Here is an 18,183-nt window from a genome sequence, read left to right on the forward strand (position 1 = left end):
GTGTTCAGGCAATGCATCCTTTTGTCGTATGTGATGGCTGCCGCTGTGCATTGATAGAAGAGGGAGTGAATATTGAACATCTTAGATGAGATATCAATCAAGTAGCTGCTTTGACCGTGGTGGTAGAATCATAGAATTCTGGCACTGTGGACGCAGGACATTTAGCCCATCAGGTCTACACCAACTGTCCAAAGAGCAGCCCATCCAGACTCAAACCCCTACCCTATCCCCATAGCACTGCATTTCTCATGGCCAGTCCACCCAACCTGCATATCCTTAGACTGTGGGAGGAAACTGGAAGACTGGAAATGGGGAGAATGTGCAAACTCCAGACAGACAGCCACTCGAGGCTGGAATCGAACCCAGGCCCCTAACACTGTCAGGCAGCAGTGCTAACCACTGAGCCACCATACTGTGGTGGTGTTGAGATTTTTGAGTGTTGTTGGAGCTACACTCATCCAGCCAAATGAAGAATCTTTCTACCTAGTCTTTTGTGTTATGTGTGACTCCAACCAGCAGAGAGTTTTCCCCCCGATTCCTATTGATTCAGATTTTGCCAGAGTTCCTTGATGCCACCTTCAGCCAAATATTGCTATGATATCTTGCAACATCTTTGCACTTGATGAAGGCATCCAATAGTTTCATATTCTTGCTACCTTCTCCATGTAGAAATGAATTCTAAATTCATTAATTATTCAATTTGTACTTGAACCCACAAGTAAATCCATCCAATCTCATGATTCATCACGACTTTCTCAAGACCATGTTGGGATGGCCGAGCCACATCCCACTTATGAATTTGAAAAGAAAACTATCTAATTTAAGTTTTATTTTAAATAGGGTTTTGCTCCTATCACACTAGAAATCATGATTAAAAACACAAACCTCATCCAGTGATTATATTATGCTCCTCACTCAGAGAAAATTATCTGAATGTGGCACAATAAGGAGGAAGAGAACAGACTGACTGAGAGGATAACGACTTAAAGAAACAGTTGATTTAAAAAAAAATGAAAGCAAGGAAAAATGTGGAAAGGCAGAGAAAGTATAATGTGTTGCAAAAGTATAAATGAGATCCAGCAACAAAACTGAAGGAGTGAGGAGGAACATCGGATTAAAGGGAAGTAATGCGTATGCAGGAATGTGTGTTAGAGGAGATTACTTTGTGAGATGAGGCCTGAAGAGGGATTTGAATTAAAGGAATGAGAATTTTCATGTTGATAGAAAGAGAGTGATACTTGGAGGAGGTAGAAATGTGGAAATATGGAATTGCATTGCTTCAAAAGGAAAAGATCAAAAAACTTCCACTATGGATTTCATTTTTCCAGGAAGGTTTCTTCATTGTATTCCAGAAAATGCTACTCCATTTTTATTAAGAAAGTTGATTCATACTTAATGATTTCTTCACAGAAAAGAAGGATAACGCTGCTGAAAATTATAATCCACGGTTATCTGAAAATAATTGATGAGCCCAAACTCTCACACTCAGTGATTATAAGCAAATGATTGCAAGGTTTGAGTCAAAAAGTACATATCTCTGGTATAATAGTGTCATTCTAAGAGTTGCTGCTATTAAAATATATGCAAAAAAATGATTAGCTTGTTGTATAAATACCACCCACATCATCCGCCAGCATTTTTACACTTCAGACTGTTTCACAGAACTATCCTCCTGCTTTCCATTGAAAATTTTTGTTTTTTTTTAAACTGGTTTTATTCAGAGTAGCAAGTAATGTTTCAATATATTTGTTTTCTTTTTTTTATTGGGTAAAATATGATCAAGATAAAAATTTGTCTTTGCACTTTTAAATCTTCCTTGAGGTTTGCTATTTCTAATTGTTTATTGGTGCTGTCAGAAGAAACTGATTTTAACAGAGCACTGCTCTCACAGATCACTGATGATAGATTTTCTGTGAAAGAGTGTATTGTTTTAGTTGGTATTAAAAGAAAAAAATGATATTTCGGCCTGGTAAGATTGCTTTTTTTCTAACAAATAATTTTCACCGCATTGCTCAATATTCCCTCTCCTCATATTTTCTCCAATTTAATTGAAATTAATTTGCTCAATGTTGTAAGTTTATAGTATTACTGCTTTATTAAAAAAATCATTGTATAACTGTTCACGATAGGACTCATAGCCTGTGTTAATATGGCAAAAACATTGACTAAGTCGATGTATAGCTTGCAGTGGGCAAAATTAAATCATTCCTGAAATTGGACCCATAATGTGTGATTATCAACATCTCTAGTTGAAGTAATGTAGACAGCAAAGAAAGTTGGGGTACCAGAGTGTGGAACTGGATGAACACAGCAGGCCAAGCAGCATCTTAGGCCTACTGTGTTCATCCAGCTCCACACTTTGTTATCTTGGATTCTCCAGCATCTGCAGTTCCCATTATCTCTGATCATAAAGAAAGTTGGGGTCAGTGTTAGCTGACAGGTTATTTTCACTGTTATGTCTTGCTAACCAGGACTAAGTGAACAGCTGGGTAGGTGTCTACCTTGGCAAAGACCCCAAGTTCATGCAAAGGTTGTGTGACTGTAAGACTGGAGCTCTGAAAGAAATACTTTTGTTGCTGCAGTCGCTGAAATTGCTTGGAGGACATTTGAAGATTTTCTGGAAATGTCCCAAAATGACAGGAACAAACAGGAGAATAGCTCTCCTTTGTCCAGGTGCACTGCAGCAGGAGCAGAGGAGGGAGGTTCTCTTCTTTCTGGATCAAGAAGGCCTTCCAGATAAAGATGAGAAGCCAGTAGAAATAAATGGCTGTGGCAGTGAGGTTAGCAATTTGGCATTAAGGACCTGAATGCATTAGTGCAGAAGTTTAACAATCTTACACAAATGATCAATGCCAGTGAATAGACCCTTACATGCCAAACCCAACCAACAAAACTAAAGATCTCACCCACTGCTCTTTTCACCACAGCCTTAATTTGGCTATCAACGATTCATTTTAACCATCACTCAAACAACACTTTTGCATGTCCAACTTTATCTTCACACAATTAGTGTGGTTTGCAGCTTCGCTATTACATTTCTCATCTCATACATAACAGCAGGACTTCCTCCAGATGCAGTGCTGCACAATTATTGTCACTTGTGCTTCTGATTTGAAGAACGAATTGGATCATAACAGTAACAAAGCAGCAGAAGGCAGATATGACTGCAGGAGAACAGTGTTGTCAATGAGGCAGTTGCTGCGACTATTATGGATGATCATGCACAATGGATCTTGTTAGAATTTCTTAGCAGCGGCGCAGTGGTTTAGTGGTGAGCACTGCTGCTTCACAGCATCAGGGACCCAGGTTTGATTCCTGCCTCATGTGACTATCTGTTTGGAGCTTACACACTCTTGCCATGTCTGTGTGGGCTTCCTCCCACAGTCCAAAGATATGCAGGTTATGTGGATTTGCCATGCTAAGTTGCCTGTAATGTTCAGGACTGTGTAGATTAGGTGGGTTACTGTGGAAAGGGGTAGGGATGAGCCTGGGTGGGATGCTCTTCAGAGGGTTAATGTGGACTTGTTGAGTCGAAGGGCCTGCTTCCACACTGTAGGGATTCTATGATTCTATGAAATCTGACTTCAGCGTCATTCCACAATCTGCAAGAGCCCCTTTCTCTTCACACTTGCTTTTCTCTGAAAACTTTTAGTTGTACATTCAGGCTTTCAGATGCAGCAGAATTTCTACCATTTAATCCAGAGATGCCAGAGGCTGAAGACTGAGACACTGAACAGACTGAGGAAGTAGACGTGTTCTGGGTTTGGTAGTTGCGTCAAGCGTCCCAACTTTACCCTTAGAAATGTGTGGAATGTCCACTTGCCTGTGGAATGGCTGGCTAGACTACTGCATATTCTTAGCCGAGGGGCCTAGCTAGTCACCTGGAGAGGAGGGGTCAGAAGTTACAGGGCATAAAAGCCCTACAGTGCCCTGTACACTTGAGGAAAGCCACTTTGAAACCTACCACTATATTTTTTGGAACACTTCAACTTTCAACTATCCAACCTCTGCTATATTTCATGGTGGTTTTTCAACAGGGCAAAATGTCTCCCTCACAATCATCTTGTTTGCATGGTTAGGCCAACTCCTTGTTCAACCTCGGGTGATGTAGCTCCTTGTTGACTACATTTATCTGCCTGGCTTGGGAACTTTCTGATTCCCTGATTAATATAGATGGGAGGGACTCTACTGATACATTTGGTTGCATTCCCCACAATATCTGCTATCACTTAAGTACCCTGGCTCTGTTTTGACATTTTGAATATTTGCAGTCTCTGAGTTCAGCCTTTTTTAATTTCTGAGAGTCTATCCTGGGTTATCCCAATCTTATCGGATCTGCTGACCCTGGGAGACTATTGAACCTTGACCCACTTTCTACACGTTTGCTGACCTTGCAAAAGTAGTTTATTCTGTGGCAACCCCTTCCTTTTCCTGAAAGCCTGGAAAGAAAACCTTTGCTCAATGAATCCCCTTTTCCCTTCTTTTTTCCCTCTCTGAGTCTTCTCTCACCTGATTGGTTTTGGCAATATTGGCTTTCCTCAATTTCTGTGTCTTCTTGGTGTAAGCCATGATCCATGGCAGTACTAAGACTTCTAGAGATACTGTAACTTCATTACTAACCAGATCTTTTCTCAAGTAAGTGTTGATCCCCACAACCAGAGCCTTTGAAATATTTTCCTGCAGTTAGGGACGAGACACTGAACTATGGTGCAGTAGAACTCAGTGAAGGAGAATAGACATAAAGTCTTCTTACACATCGTTCATCTGTGCTCAGTTTTTGGAGTAGTCTCATGGTCAAGAGTGTATTCAGGGAGGTGGGGGAAATGTTCAAACTGTTCCTGGCATTAGTTAACGGGCCGTTCCTGAGCCTGTGAGTAAAACAGTGGATTTGCTCACTTTCAGGGATAGGGACACTTTTCCCCAGGAAGACAGCACTCTTGTAGTTTTAAAGGAATTTGCCTGTGTGGAACACACACACATGGCAAGCTCGCTCATGTAGCCAGCTTTTCCTGTGCAGTTCTAGGGTATACCTCACTGTGGTGTCTCTCTCAAGGCTGGCACAGTGAATATGAACCATTCCTACCAGGTTTCCCACAACGGCGTATGAAATACAAACAGAAATAAGCCATTCAGTGTAATGAGTCTGCTTTGCCAGTCGGTGAGATCGTGGCTGACCTCATCTTCAACTCCACTTTCCTGCCTTCTCCTCGTAAAGATTGATTCCCTGATTAAGTATCTAAACCAGCCTTAAATACACTGAATGCACAACATCGACAGCCCTCTGCAGTGAAGAATTTCACAGATTCACCACCCTCTGAAAGATGAAACATTTCCTCATCTCTGCCTTAAACAGTGAAAAGCTTTTATAATGTCTGACTTCTTACTCTGAAATCTCTACAGCTAGGCTGTCCACCAAAGGGGAAACCACTTTTCTGCACTTGCCCTTAAGTCCCCTGAGAATTGTGTATGTTTCAGTAAGATTGCTTCTCATTTTTCTCTGTTCTAACAAGTACAGGTTTGTTTTTTGGACCTTTGTCATATTTCATTTTCTTTGGTCAAATACTTTGTGTCTATCTGGAGCTCCCAATTTCAGGTCATGTGCTCTTAAACTAGTCTTTCTCACTATTCTCACCCAAAACATAAAGATGACCACCAAAGGGGGCTGAAAAAAATTGGAGTTTTGCGAGAATTGAAGCAGTCTAACCACCTCAAAGGGACCTCTGAGCTAAAAGTCCAAAAACAGAAGTTCCTGGAAAAGTTCAGCAGGTCTGGCAACATCTGTGAAGAAAATGTCAAAGTTAACATTTCAGGTCCGGTGACCCTCCCTCAGAACACTGGGCCCAAAATGTTAACTCTGATTATTTTTTTCTTCACAGATGCTGCCAGATCTGCTGAGCTTTTCCAGCAACTTCTGTTTTTGTTCCTGATTTACAGCATCTTTCGAGCAGTTCTTTTGATTCTTATTGAGCTAAAGGTCCAGCTGTAAGCTGTCATACAATGCTGTTGAGCTTGGAATATTGAAAAAGGAAACATTGAAGAATATTTCTGATCTTCCTGTGCAGTAACAGCTGGTGGTCTCATAACAATTGACATAACTAAGAGATATATTGGCTTTGCAGAAGTATTCGAGGCTCCAGGTCATTATGGCTCATTAGCTGAGGGAAAAATGTGCCGCCTTTACTGAGTGACAATCTTATGTTCGAGAAAGGAAATGTTGAGATTATAAAGAAACACTTTGTTCAAGTTTGCAGAAGACTATCACGGAAAAGTCAGTCCTTGCTTATTATAAATGAGTGTGATCTTTTGAAAAATAGCCTTGAACATACAAGGTGAACTAAACTGAATTGCAGCCTGCAGACCACAATACTATATAGGAATATAGGAGACAGACAGCGGTCTAGACACCAATAACAATACACTTTTAATTTAAGAATTGTTCTTAGAGTCATAGAGTCATACAGCATGGAAACAGACCCTTCGGTCCAAATAAACCACTTTGATCTTGTTCCCAAACTAAACTAAGCCCCCTAGCCTGCATTTGGCCCATTTCCCACAAAACCTGTCCTATTCATGTACTTACCCAAATGTCATTTCAATGTTGTAACTGTACCCGCCTTCACCACTTTCTCCGGCAGTTCATTCCACACACAAATCACTCTCTGTGTAAAGAAAGTTGCCCTTATGCACTTTTTAAAACTTTGTCCTCTCATCTTAAAAATATACCCCCTAGTTTTGAAGTCACCCATGCCAGGGAAAAGAGCCTTACTATTCACCTTATCTATGCTTTTCATGATTTTATAAACTTGCACATCCCTCAACTCCTACGCCTCCCAGAATATCCAGACTATATTTTTATGTCAAACCCTCCAGTCCCAGCAACATTCTAGTAATTTTTTTCTGAACCCTGGCCAATTTAATAATATCCTTCCTACAGCAGGGTAACCAGAATTGCACACAGTATTCAAGAAGAGGCCTCACCAAAATCTTGTACCACCTCAACATCCTGTACATCCCCACTCCTAGATTCAAAGGTCTGAGCAATGAAGGCAAGGTGCTAAACATCTTAATCATCCTTTCTACTGGAGATGCAGATTTCAAAGAATTACACACCTGAGCCCCTAGGCAACACTGCTCAGGGCCCCACCATGAATTGTACAAGTCCTGTCCTTTTTTTTTAACCAAAAAATGCAAAACCTCACATTTACCCCAATTAAACTCCATCTGCCTCTCCTTAGCCCATTGACCCAATTGATCAAGATCTTTTTGTAATCTGAGATAACTTTTGTCACTGTCCACTATACCACCAATTTTGGTGTCATTCTCAAACTTACTAACCCTGCTTCCTATATTCTTATCCAAATTGTTTATATAAATGACAAACAGAAGTGGACGCAGCACCGATCCCTTTGGAACATTGCTGCTCACAGGTGTCCGGTCAGAAAAACAATCCTCTACTACCGCCCTCTGTCTCCTCCCATTCAGCCAATTTTGTATCCAATTAGCAAATTCACACTGAATCTCTTGTGATTTAACTTTACTAATTAGTCCACCATACAGAGCCTTGTCAATGTCTTTACTAAAATCCATGTAAACAACATCTACTGCTCTGCTCTCATCAATCTTTTTGGTTACTTCCTCAAAAAACTCAATCAAGTTTGTGAGTACAGTTTCCCTCACACAAAATCATGCAGACTATCTCTAATCCCTATCCCTAATATCTCCAAGTGCATGTAAATCCTATCTTTCAGAATCACCTCCAACATTTATCTATCACTGATATCAGGATCACAGGTCTATAGTTTTCAGGCTTCTCCTTGCAACCTTTCTTGAATAAAGGTACAACATTAGCCACCTTCCAGTCTTCCAGCGTGTCACCTGTGGTTAGAGTTGATACAAAGGTTTCTGCTGGGGGCCCTACAATTTCCTCTGTAACTTCTCACGACGTCCTGGGATACGTTTGATCAGATCCTGGAGATTTATCCACATTTATATTTTCTAAGACCTCCAGCATTTCCTTTTCTGTAATGTTAACTGGTTTCAAGACATCAACTTTTTTCTCCATTTCTTTCTCCACAGTAAAAACTGATGCAAAATATTCATTTAATATCTCTGTTATCACCTGACGTTCAGCACATAGATGACCTCACTAATCTTTAGAGAGTCCTGTTCTCTCTCGAATTGCCATTTTGCTGTTAATGTACTTGTGGAATCTCTCTGGATAATTCTTAACTTTATCTGCCAAGGCTAAGTCATATCCTCCTGATTTCCCTCTTAAACTTGTCCCTACACTCTTTATAATCTTCAAGACATTAATTTGATGCCAGTTGTCTCCATCTAATATGTGACTTGCTCTTACTCTTGACTAGAATGTCAATATTTTTATTGTTCCTACCTTTAATGCCTTTGAACTCTCATGATTACACTTTTGAAAGCCTCCCACTTGTTAGCCATCCCTTTAACTGAAAACAGTCTACTCCAATCAAATTTAGAAAGTTCTTATCTCATACCATTAAAATTTACCTTCAATAAAGAACTTGAGCTTTTATAGAAGGCCTATCCTTTTTCGTGTCTATTTTAAAACTAATAGAATTATGATCACTAGTCCCCAAGTGTTCCCCTACTAACACTATAGTTACTAACCCTGAACTTATTTCACAAGAAAAGGTCAGTTTTTGCTCCTTCTCTCGCAGGTACATTACAATTTGATAATGAAAATTTTCTTGAACACATTTAACAAATTCCTCACCATCCAAATCTTTAACACGTGGCAGACCCAGTCAATGCTTAGAAAATTAAAATTCCCTACTATTTCCACCCTATTTTTCTTTCATATATCTGTGATCTGTGTACATATTTGCTTCTCAATTTCCCTCTGACTCTTGAGGAGCCTACAGTATAATCCCATCAAGGTGATCATCCCTTTCTTATTTCTAATTTCTACCCATACAGTTTCACAGGATGCTCCCTCAGAAATATCCTCTCTAATTACAGTAGCAATGTATTCCTCTTCCAGTGCCACTCCCCCTCCTGTCTTGCCACCTTTTCTATCCTTCCAACAGCAGCTAAAACCTAGAACATCGAGCTGCCAGTCCAGTTCTTCCCTTAGCCAAGTTTCTGTAATAGCTACAATGAGCCAGTCCCATGTTCCTCCACATGCCGTGAGTTCATTGGGCTTACCTGTAAGACCTTTTGCATTCAAATAAATGCAGTTTAATTATTTTTTTATCTGTAGAGAAGTTGCCATTCTACTCCACTCCTTTCCAGACTGAATTGAGGGAGCATACACATTCTGTATGCCTTCCAAGAGAGCTGACATTGCTGTTGGAGATTAACACCTTGCATGAAAAAGATTAGGGGAGGGGGTAGAGAAATGAGATCAAAGAGCAAAATGTTTGTGGTCACATGTCAATGATTAGAAGTGATGCTTTAAAGGGGCTTCATGGGAAATGTTAAGTTAAAAACTACCTTTGAGAATAACTATTGAGCATTTGCAAAAGGAACGATATTGTAGTGACAATGAATAAAATGGAATTGCATTCCGAGACTACAGGGTTCCAGAAGATCTTACTATCCCTGGTATACACTTGGACTGAATACAACCTATTAACGTTTACTCACCTCAATGCAGAAAAGATCTTCATATGAGGGAAGGACCACTGGACGCGAAACATTAACTCTGATTTCTCTTCACAGATGCTGCCATACTTGCCGAGCTTTTCCAGCAAAATCAGTTATTGTTCCGTTGTTACAATGTTGATACAGGGAACATTGATCCACATCTTTCAGTCTTCAGGTAGACCAGACAAAACCTGAAAGGTGCAGGAGGATCCCATCAGAGGTCTCAATGCACTGTTTATTGTGATAATCCTCTGTTGAGTAATTACCAGGCCTCTGGAACCCTCCAAAATATCTCCAAATCTTACAGTCAGAGACTTCAGAACATTCTGACTTACATAGCTTAATAGTCAGCTAGGAGAGTTTAGAGAATTAAAATACACTTTCATTTCACTCAGACTGACCTTTCACCATCACCCTCCCCCTTTATCCCAGACACCCATCTTTCCCTTATATCTGTGTTCACTTCTAGACTCCTCCAGGCAATTATTCATTAGAATATTCCTTTGAGTTGTAACACAAAATCTTTAAACTTTTGCTGAGCTACCCATCATCCCAAGATACTTAAGGAGATGAGGTTTTTGATCTGTCTTTGACAGTACAACTTGAGAATCGTTTGTAATTTAAATAAAGGGAAAATACTGAACAAATTGTCAGCCTTTGTACCATATTAATCATTAAGGTGTTACAATTATACATCAGTTCTAGTGTCAAATCAACCAGTTCTAATATCAAATCAATAAATTATGTTCCTGCCTAATCATTTTACGGCTCATTAAATCTCCTCTTCAGTTACCATTCTGAGATTAAGTTTTAGTCTTCAGCTATTAAATCATTCACTTGAGATTACCAGGTTTGGATTTCATTCCTTATTCTTCAAATGTGCTTCAACTCCTGAATACATCCAAGAAACAATGTAGCTGCTATTTAGAAAAGTATTTAAACTTTCAAGATGCAATATGGATTTTAATCAAGGAGAAACTACTCTCTTCATGACATAATCGGATGTGGCGGTCAATAGATTCATTATATCAACATTAAGGGTCTTTGTATTGATGGGATTAGTTGTATAACTACCCATTATTAGATCAGTATTTCAAGTGAATACAGTAAAGGTTTCAGCTATTAACATCCACAAAAGCATCTGCATGTTTCATCGATAACCCTTTCTTATAAATCTGCTCCCTCCCCACCCCAGCCTCCAGAAAATGAGTTGACTGAAGTTTCTTAGTGGATTCATGGCTATGACTCAGTCAGTCTATTGAATTAGAAACCTGCCAACATTCTCTTTAAATTATTTGATTTCCATCTGGATTTGATAGACAATAGACAGTCGACAATAGTTGCAGGAGTAGGCCATTCGGCCCTTCGAGCCAGCACCACCATTCATTATGATCATGGCTGATCATCCACAATCAGCATCCTGTTCCTGCCTTATCCCCATAACCCTTGATTCCACTATCTTTAAGAAGTCTATCCATCTCTTGAAAGGATCCAGAGAGTGGCCTCCACTGCCTTCTGGGGCAGAGCATTCCATATATCCACCATTCTCTGGGTGAAGAAGCTTTTCCTCAACTCTGTTCTAAATGGCCTACTCCTTATTTTTAAACTGTGATTTGATAGACTACAACATCAAAGAGGCCTTAAAAATGGTGACCCATTATCCTGTTGCGATACAAACATTCTTAATGGAAAGCAAATTATGATTTGTTATCCTCTGAACCTTTGTTATAGTGACTGTTCATAGAGCATAACCCAAAGGAGATGCCTTGATTTTATTTGATTATTTTTTCCCCTCTCTGCTAACCAACATAGGAAGTGGCCTAACTGGTATATATATCTTAATTCCTTAGGAACCCACTTGTCCTGTCCATTGCCAAGCAGGATAGCATGTTGGAAAAAGATATAATGTTTAAAGATGCCTCTGGGAGTTTGTGTAAACAAAATTCACAAGACAGCAACAGCGACAATCCAACAGTGAACAGCACATCAAAACCTGACCAGGTACGTATAAGTCCTAGAATACCAGATTTAATGATTAGTTGTTAAGCCAGAGATTATAATGAAACTGCAGTAGAGTCACTGGATGACACATTGCTTTCTTACAACTAATATTGCAGGATAACTTCTGATCTTATTTTTTAATTCCTGTCAAAAAAAACACTTCATTAGCTTGATTTGTTGCCTTGTTTCGCTTATTAACTTGACATTTGGTTAAACATTGCAAAATATCTATGATTGCCTTTGGTGTTGTATGACAATGCAAATTATTAATATTTACTTCGCTTCAGTGAAATGTACACAAAATAATTTAAGACATGCCTTTCCAGCCTTTCAATATGTACTTCCTTGGAGGCTGCCAGCCTCTGCAAATTACATAGCTTTATAGGCACAGGGCAGGAAATGTTAAGAATCGTCAAGGATGGTTGAGAGCTGTTGAATAGAGATGTTGTATCCAATAGAAAAATTTGTAGTCCATCAACATTTGTCAGACTTGTGTACAGAGATAGAGTGAGTGTGAGATAGAAAATGATGACATTTAACATTGCAGAGCTCAGAAGATCATTGCACTTTCTGCTACACTGCTATACATCCTGTCTGACCCTACAATCAGCACTGACACTCGTCAGCCAATTGTATTTGATGCCTTGCCCTCCCCTCCTGTGCTGGCCCATCAGCTAGAGGGTTATCCTTTGCTTCACCACCCTGACTACAAGGACTTCCAGGTCCCTATCTAGAAAGCCTGGTGCCATTTTTGAGACATTTTAATGAAGAATGAGTTACTGCAGGATCCTGGAGTCCAGCTCTTCAATCACTAACTGGACTGATTTTGGGTGAGTTTATTCTACCCACAGCAATGCTGCAGAAGCAATTATTTAGCCTCAGAAACATGCCAATGAGCTGAAACTTTCAAAAATTTAATCCAGTCATTTTGAGCTGTTGAGGAAGGTTTTAAGTAAGTTCCAACCATTTTACGAAGATCTGCAATTATTCCCATAAAGATCCTCAACTTGATGCTCAAATTTCTTTTTCCAGCCTAGATAAGCCAAGAAATTAGACTTAGACTTGATGCTACACTTATGAGGAAACTTCTATACACAGGACAATTTGTCAGACTATCTGACAAGTTGTGAGATAAGTTTAGGATACACTATAAGACAAGGTCATTAGTAGTCAGGAGGAAAATGGATCTTTCAAGTACAAAATAAACACTGGAATCACAGTGATTAAAACTTGTACACTATTGTGTTATTCCAGGAGTCAACAGGAAGAAACACAATCATTTTTCCAAATGTTTATACCCAAAAACGAATGAGAAGGTGATTTGTGCAAGACATATGATACTGATTCTGAATATGGTTTGATTTGACCCTTTTCAAAAATTGTAATTTACCCATGTAAGTCCTTGCAATATGACACACCAGTGGGAGACTGCAGAATTACTGTAACAGTAATCTTGTGGAACAGTCATTGGAAGGGAGATATGTATTAGATTCCCCACAGTGTGGAAACAGGCCCTTCAGCCCAACAAGTCCACACCGCCCTCTGAAGCACCCCACATACTCCTGAACACTATGGGCAATTTAGCATGGCCGATCCACCTAGCCTGCGTATCTTTGGACTGTGGGAGGAAACCGGAGCACCCAGAGGAAACCCACGCAGACATGGGGAGAATGTGCAAACTCCACACAGACAGTTGCCCGAGGCTGGAATCGAATCCAGGTCCCTGGCACTGTGAGGCTGCAGTGCTAACCACTGAGCCACCGTGCCACCCTATGTATATTGAGAAGAGCCAATAAGCTAGGGTCTAGGGAGGATAAGTGTGAAAATGAAGCCAATACAACATGCAGAGAGCACCAGTTGCATGTATATGCTCATCATGTGCTATCATGGGTTGAGTTGTGTTTTTCATTGTGGAAAATTCTAAGTAAATGCAACTTGTTCTTCCAAGAGTGCCTATATGCACATTAAAAATGGTTAGTATTGTGAAGTGGTCATAAGCTGACCGATTTCTCATTGTCCTGTAATCACCTGAGACAAAGATGTATTAGTGGCGCTGTCAAGAACATGGATTATTAACCCAGATTACCTATGGACGCATCAAGCTTTGATTACAATGTGTACAAGAAGAAAAAGGGCAAAGATCTTAGAGTTGCTTGCAGGTGTGAATTTGGTGGTTGCCTGGAGAGTGAGATACTCCAGAATGTCACACCTGTGTTGTGAAAAGAGTTTCAAAGGGACAAAATGCATTATAAGTGGAACTTGTAACCTCAGACTGTGAAAATGGTGTTCAAAACAACAGAGAGGAGTCTTGGCACATGACATGTTTGCACTGACCCCCAACCCAAGTTTAAAGAATACAAAATGCCAGAGGCTATAAGTCACTCAATCCAAGTACTAATGTGTGTGGGCTTGTGTGTGAAGGTCATAACTCTAACAACAATCTCATTTTTGATTATTCACCCATTTATGTAAATGTTACTGGCTGGATGACCATTTATTCTCGACCACAAATTGCCCAGAAGGTTTTTAAGAATCAACCACATTGCTGTGGGTCTGAACTCACTTGTGGGCCAGGCCTGGAAATGATGTCAAATTTTCTCAAAGACGTTAGTGAACCAGAATGGGTTTTTATGACAATCAGCAGCAGTCACTGTTAGACTAGGTTTTTTTATTTCAACTCTAGAATTTTGCTGAATACAGATTTTTTCACCTGCCATTTTAGGATTCAATCTCATGTGCCGAGACATTAGCCTGGATTTCTGGATTGCTTATCCAGTCATATTACCACAAGGCCATTGTCTCCTGTAACGATTCACTCTTTTTTTATCAAGTCACAGGATGTGGGTACCTCTGGCTAGGCCATCATTTGTAACACACCCCCAATTGCCCAGAGGGCAGTTAAAAATCAACCGTGGCCCTCGAGTCACACGTAGACCAGACCAGATGAGGACGGCAGTTTCCTTCCAGAAAGGGCATTGGTGAACCAGAATGTTGGAAAAATAAACAATCAACATTATTTCCACGGTTATCAGTAGACTCTTAATTCCAGTTTTTTAACTGAATTCAAACCTTATTATTTGCCATTTGAACGCAGGCCCCCAGTTCATTACTGGGTCACTGAATGAAGAGCCTCGCAGTAGTACCACTAGACCAAAAATCTTAACATCCCTGCACTCTCAGTAAAAGATGAGAAAAGACATTTTCACTCTGCTTAGCTACTGCTGAAAGGAATCATGATGAAAGAGTTTCAATCAATCAGCAAAGCTCACGATCTTGAAATTGGCTGTTAACTAACAATGTCAACAAAACTGGTGACAATGACTGTGATGGCTGCAATAGCCAGCTATACACTTCATGCATAATTCAATTTTGTATCTGTATACCTTTTCATTGAAACTTTCTAGGAGAAAGGTATCTGAAAGAGATGCATACTTTCGAAATTAACTTACTTGCAACTAACCAAGGGGGAGAGTAATCAACCAGTTGGGACCAGTTTTGAAGTGCTTTGAAAACCTTTGTTCATTAAACAAATCCATAAATATATGTCCTTCCTTCACTCGTGAGGTGTGAAATTAGTTTATTAGTTGTGTACAGGAGAAAAACAACTACTTGTTTAATACAGATAGAATATCATTTGGAGCTGGAGGAACACAACAAGTGGCATCAGAGGAGCAGGAAAGCTGACGTTTCGAGTCAGGACCCTTCTTCAGAAATCTTTTCTGAAGAAGGGTCCTGACCCGAAACGTCAGCTTTCCTGCTCCTCTGATGCTGCCTGATCTGCTGTGTTCCTTCAGCTCCACACTGTGTTATCTCTGACTCCAGCATCAGCAGTTCTTACTATCTCTACTTGTTTAATACGTGTTCATTGTGTTAGATCCCCATGACTTAATGTTTTCATTCTGATGTACAAATGTTGCTAAAGTCTTCAAGGCATTGATACAGAGATTTTGGTCGTTTATATTTTATCCATAATTCAAATCTTTCATGAATCCCTTAGAGCTAGTAATAACTGTTAAAAGAAAATAACAAAACACGATATGCATCAATTATAGGGGCACTTCTGAAGAGAACATTAACTTCCACACTCATTTGATCATCATATACTCTGCATTTTGTAAGGAAGCAAATCAATTTAGTGACCTAATTTTCAACTGAACAAATCTGAATAATTTATCTAAGTAAATATACAGCCATTTGGCGCTACGTTTGTGAAAAGCAGAACAGCATCACTTTGTTTTAGCCACATGTGCCATTTTGCACAAAAGGAAACACGTTGTAAGCTTTGAAATAGATTGAGATAGAATTTGCCTTCAGCAGTCTCAAAATTAACTGAGTACTGAGTGGAAACTAGAGCAGTAGCAATACTGATGCAGTGCGACACATATTGCCTGAGATGGTTTCCATTTCAACATCACTTCAGAAGGAATGGCCCAGACCTGATAAGTCAGCTTTCCTGCTCCTCTGATGCTGCCTGGCCTGCTGTGTTCATCCAGCTCGACACTTTGTTATCTCAGATTCTCCAGCATCGGCTGTTCCTACTATCTCTCTCACCATTCAGGAGCATTTGGCAGACAATAAAACTCCAGTTTAAGATGATTTAAGTTACAGTTACCCATTGTGAAAAGTAGTTTTATATAAGCTGCTGCCCACAGTAAGGGTGTAGTGATTAAATTAGGAGCTAAGATCAAGTAGAATGGGATTCGTTGTATAATTTTATGATGAGAGCTGACAGGAGATCAGAGCAAGTGCTAGCACAGATACAATGACCAGCTTAGCCTGGACAATATCATTTTATAATACTATGTATCCAGTTGGAACTTCAAGTGCCCATTGAATGTTCCTTGTTGAAGAAAATGTTGTTATTTAATTATCTAATATAATCATTATTTTAATAAGTTCTATTTTATTGCATTTCACGCAATGTATCTTAAATTCAGATGTGTGATTAGAAAATTCCTGCATGATCTGTTTTCAGTTGAATGATTTGGTGGACTTATTGAGTTTAAATTATTAGTTGTTGTAGTGTCAAGCCATGTCTTTTATAAATCAAGAATTTAAATTGAAAACAAAGCTTGAGGATGTTTATTCCATGTTGTCTTAAATTAATTCTGCACCCAGTATCAAACAATCATCTGTGAAACAGACAGGCTCGATTTTAACCCTTGATTGCCAGCAGCCCTGACTTTGAGAGCATTCCTGACTCTTGACTCTACTGGGAATTAGACTTTTCCAAACATCAGCGTTTTGTGGGAAGCAACCGATTAGTGGTTAGCCTCCCCAAAGCCATCCAATTACAGGTTGTAGATGTGATCTGGAAGCAGCTAGCACAGCCCTTGTTTAAAAAAAAACACAATGAATATTATTGTCCGCCCTCTACCACAGCGGGGGTTGCCCATTCAACCTGAGAAACTAACCCTGGAAGGATCACACAGAGACAGTAACACATCAGAGCACCATGTTGTAATCTGAAATGTCAATGATCGGACTACAGCAATTTATCAGCCTTGAATCCAATCAATTTCCCCAGCAACCATTCTCGACTGAAGATGATTTCCTTCAGTCCCTTCCTTCCATTCCCCAAAAGCTTTTGGGGTGTTATTCTTGCCCTCCTTTATGAGGCCAGAACCAAAATATATGTTGAATTGATCTGCTGTCTGTTCGCTCCCCATTATAACTTATCCAGTTTCTGGTTGTTAGAGGCCTACATTTGGTTTAACTAACCTTAATATCTCTCTATATCTATAGTAGCTTTTACATAATATTTCTACATTTCCCACAATGTTACTCTCATACTCCCTTTTCCCCATCTCCTTCAATCCCTTTGCCCTGTTCTGCTGAAAGCTAAACTAGTCCCAATCCTCAGGTCTGCTGCCATTTTTGGCGAATTTGCATGCTCCTTCCTTGCATCCAAGAGTGTCCCTTATTTCCCTTGCTAGCTATCGTTGGGCCACCTTTCTTATTTTATTCTTGTGTGATATAGGAATGCACAATTGTTGCAGTTCCTCCATTCCTAAATACTTACCATTGCCTGTCCATTATCATCCCTTTAAATAATGCTGCCAATTTATCATAGCTGGCTCATGTGTCATACTGTCTTTGTTTCCTTTATTTAGAGTTAGGACCCATAATCAACTATCATTGCATTTTAATGAGGAATTCAATCATATTACGGCCACACTTCTCCAAGTGACGTTGCATATTTAGATAACCAATTATTCCTTTCTGATTACACAATACCTGGTCCACTATGGCCTATTCTCTACCTAGTTCCGCAACATATTGATCCAGAAAACCATCCTCGAAAAATTCCAGGTATTCCTCCTGCATGGTGTTGTTACTGATTTGACTTGCTTAATCTATATGCCGATTAAAATCATCCATAATTACAGCTGTAGCTTTGTTGCTTGCTTCTCTAAATTCCTGCTTAATGCCTTCCATCCCCAACAACTCCACGACAGTTTGGGGGTCTGTATGCAATCCGCACTGTCACTTTTTTCCCTTGGTGTTTCAACGATCTATTCATATAGATTCCATTTCAGCAGACCTAAAATCATTCCTCGTTAG

General features: G+C 39.7%; 1 protein-coding gene across 7 annotated transcripts in view; it reads left to right on the forward strand.

The window, feature by feature from the left end:
* The window catches only part of myo16 (myosin XVI), a 360,735-nt gene that overhangs the window by 164,599 nt on the left and 177,953 nt on the right, over positions 1-18,183 (forward strand). For all 7 annotated transcript variants that reach the window (XM_059646418.1, XM_059646419.1, XM_059646420.1 and 4 more), the window contains one exon: positions 11,469-11,619. In XM_059646418.1, coding sequence (XP_059502401.1) covers positions 11,469-11,619 — 151 coding nt within the window. The remainder of the gene's footprint in view (positions 1-11,468; positions 11,620-18,183) is intronic.

This window comes from Stegostoma tigrinum, chromosome 6, assembly GCF_030684315.1.
Source record: "Stegostoma tigrinum isolate sSteTig4 chromosome 6, sSteTig4.hap1, whole genome shotgun sequence".
Taxonomy (NCBI): domain Eukaryota; kingdom Metazoa; phylum Chordata; class Chondrichthyes; order Orectolobiformes; family Stegostomatidae; genus Stegostoma; species Stegostoma tigrinum.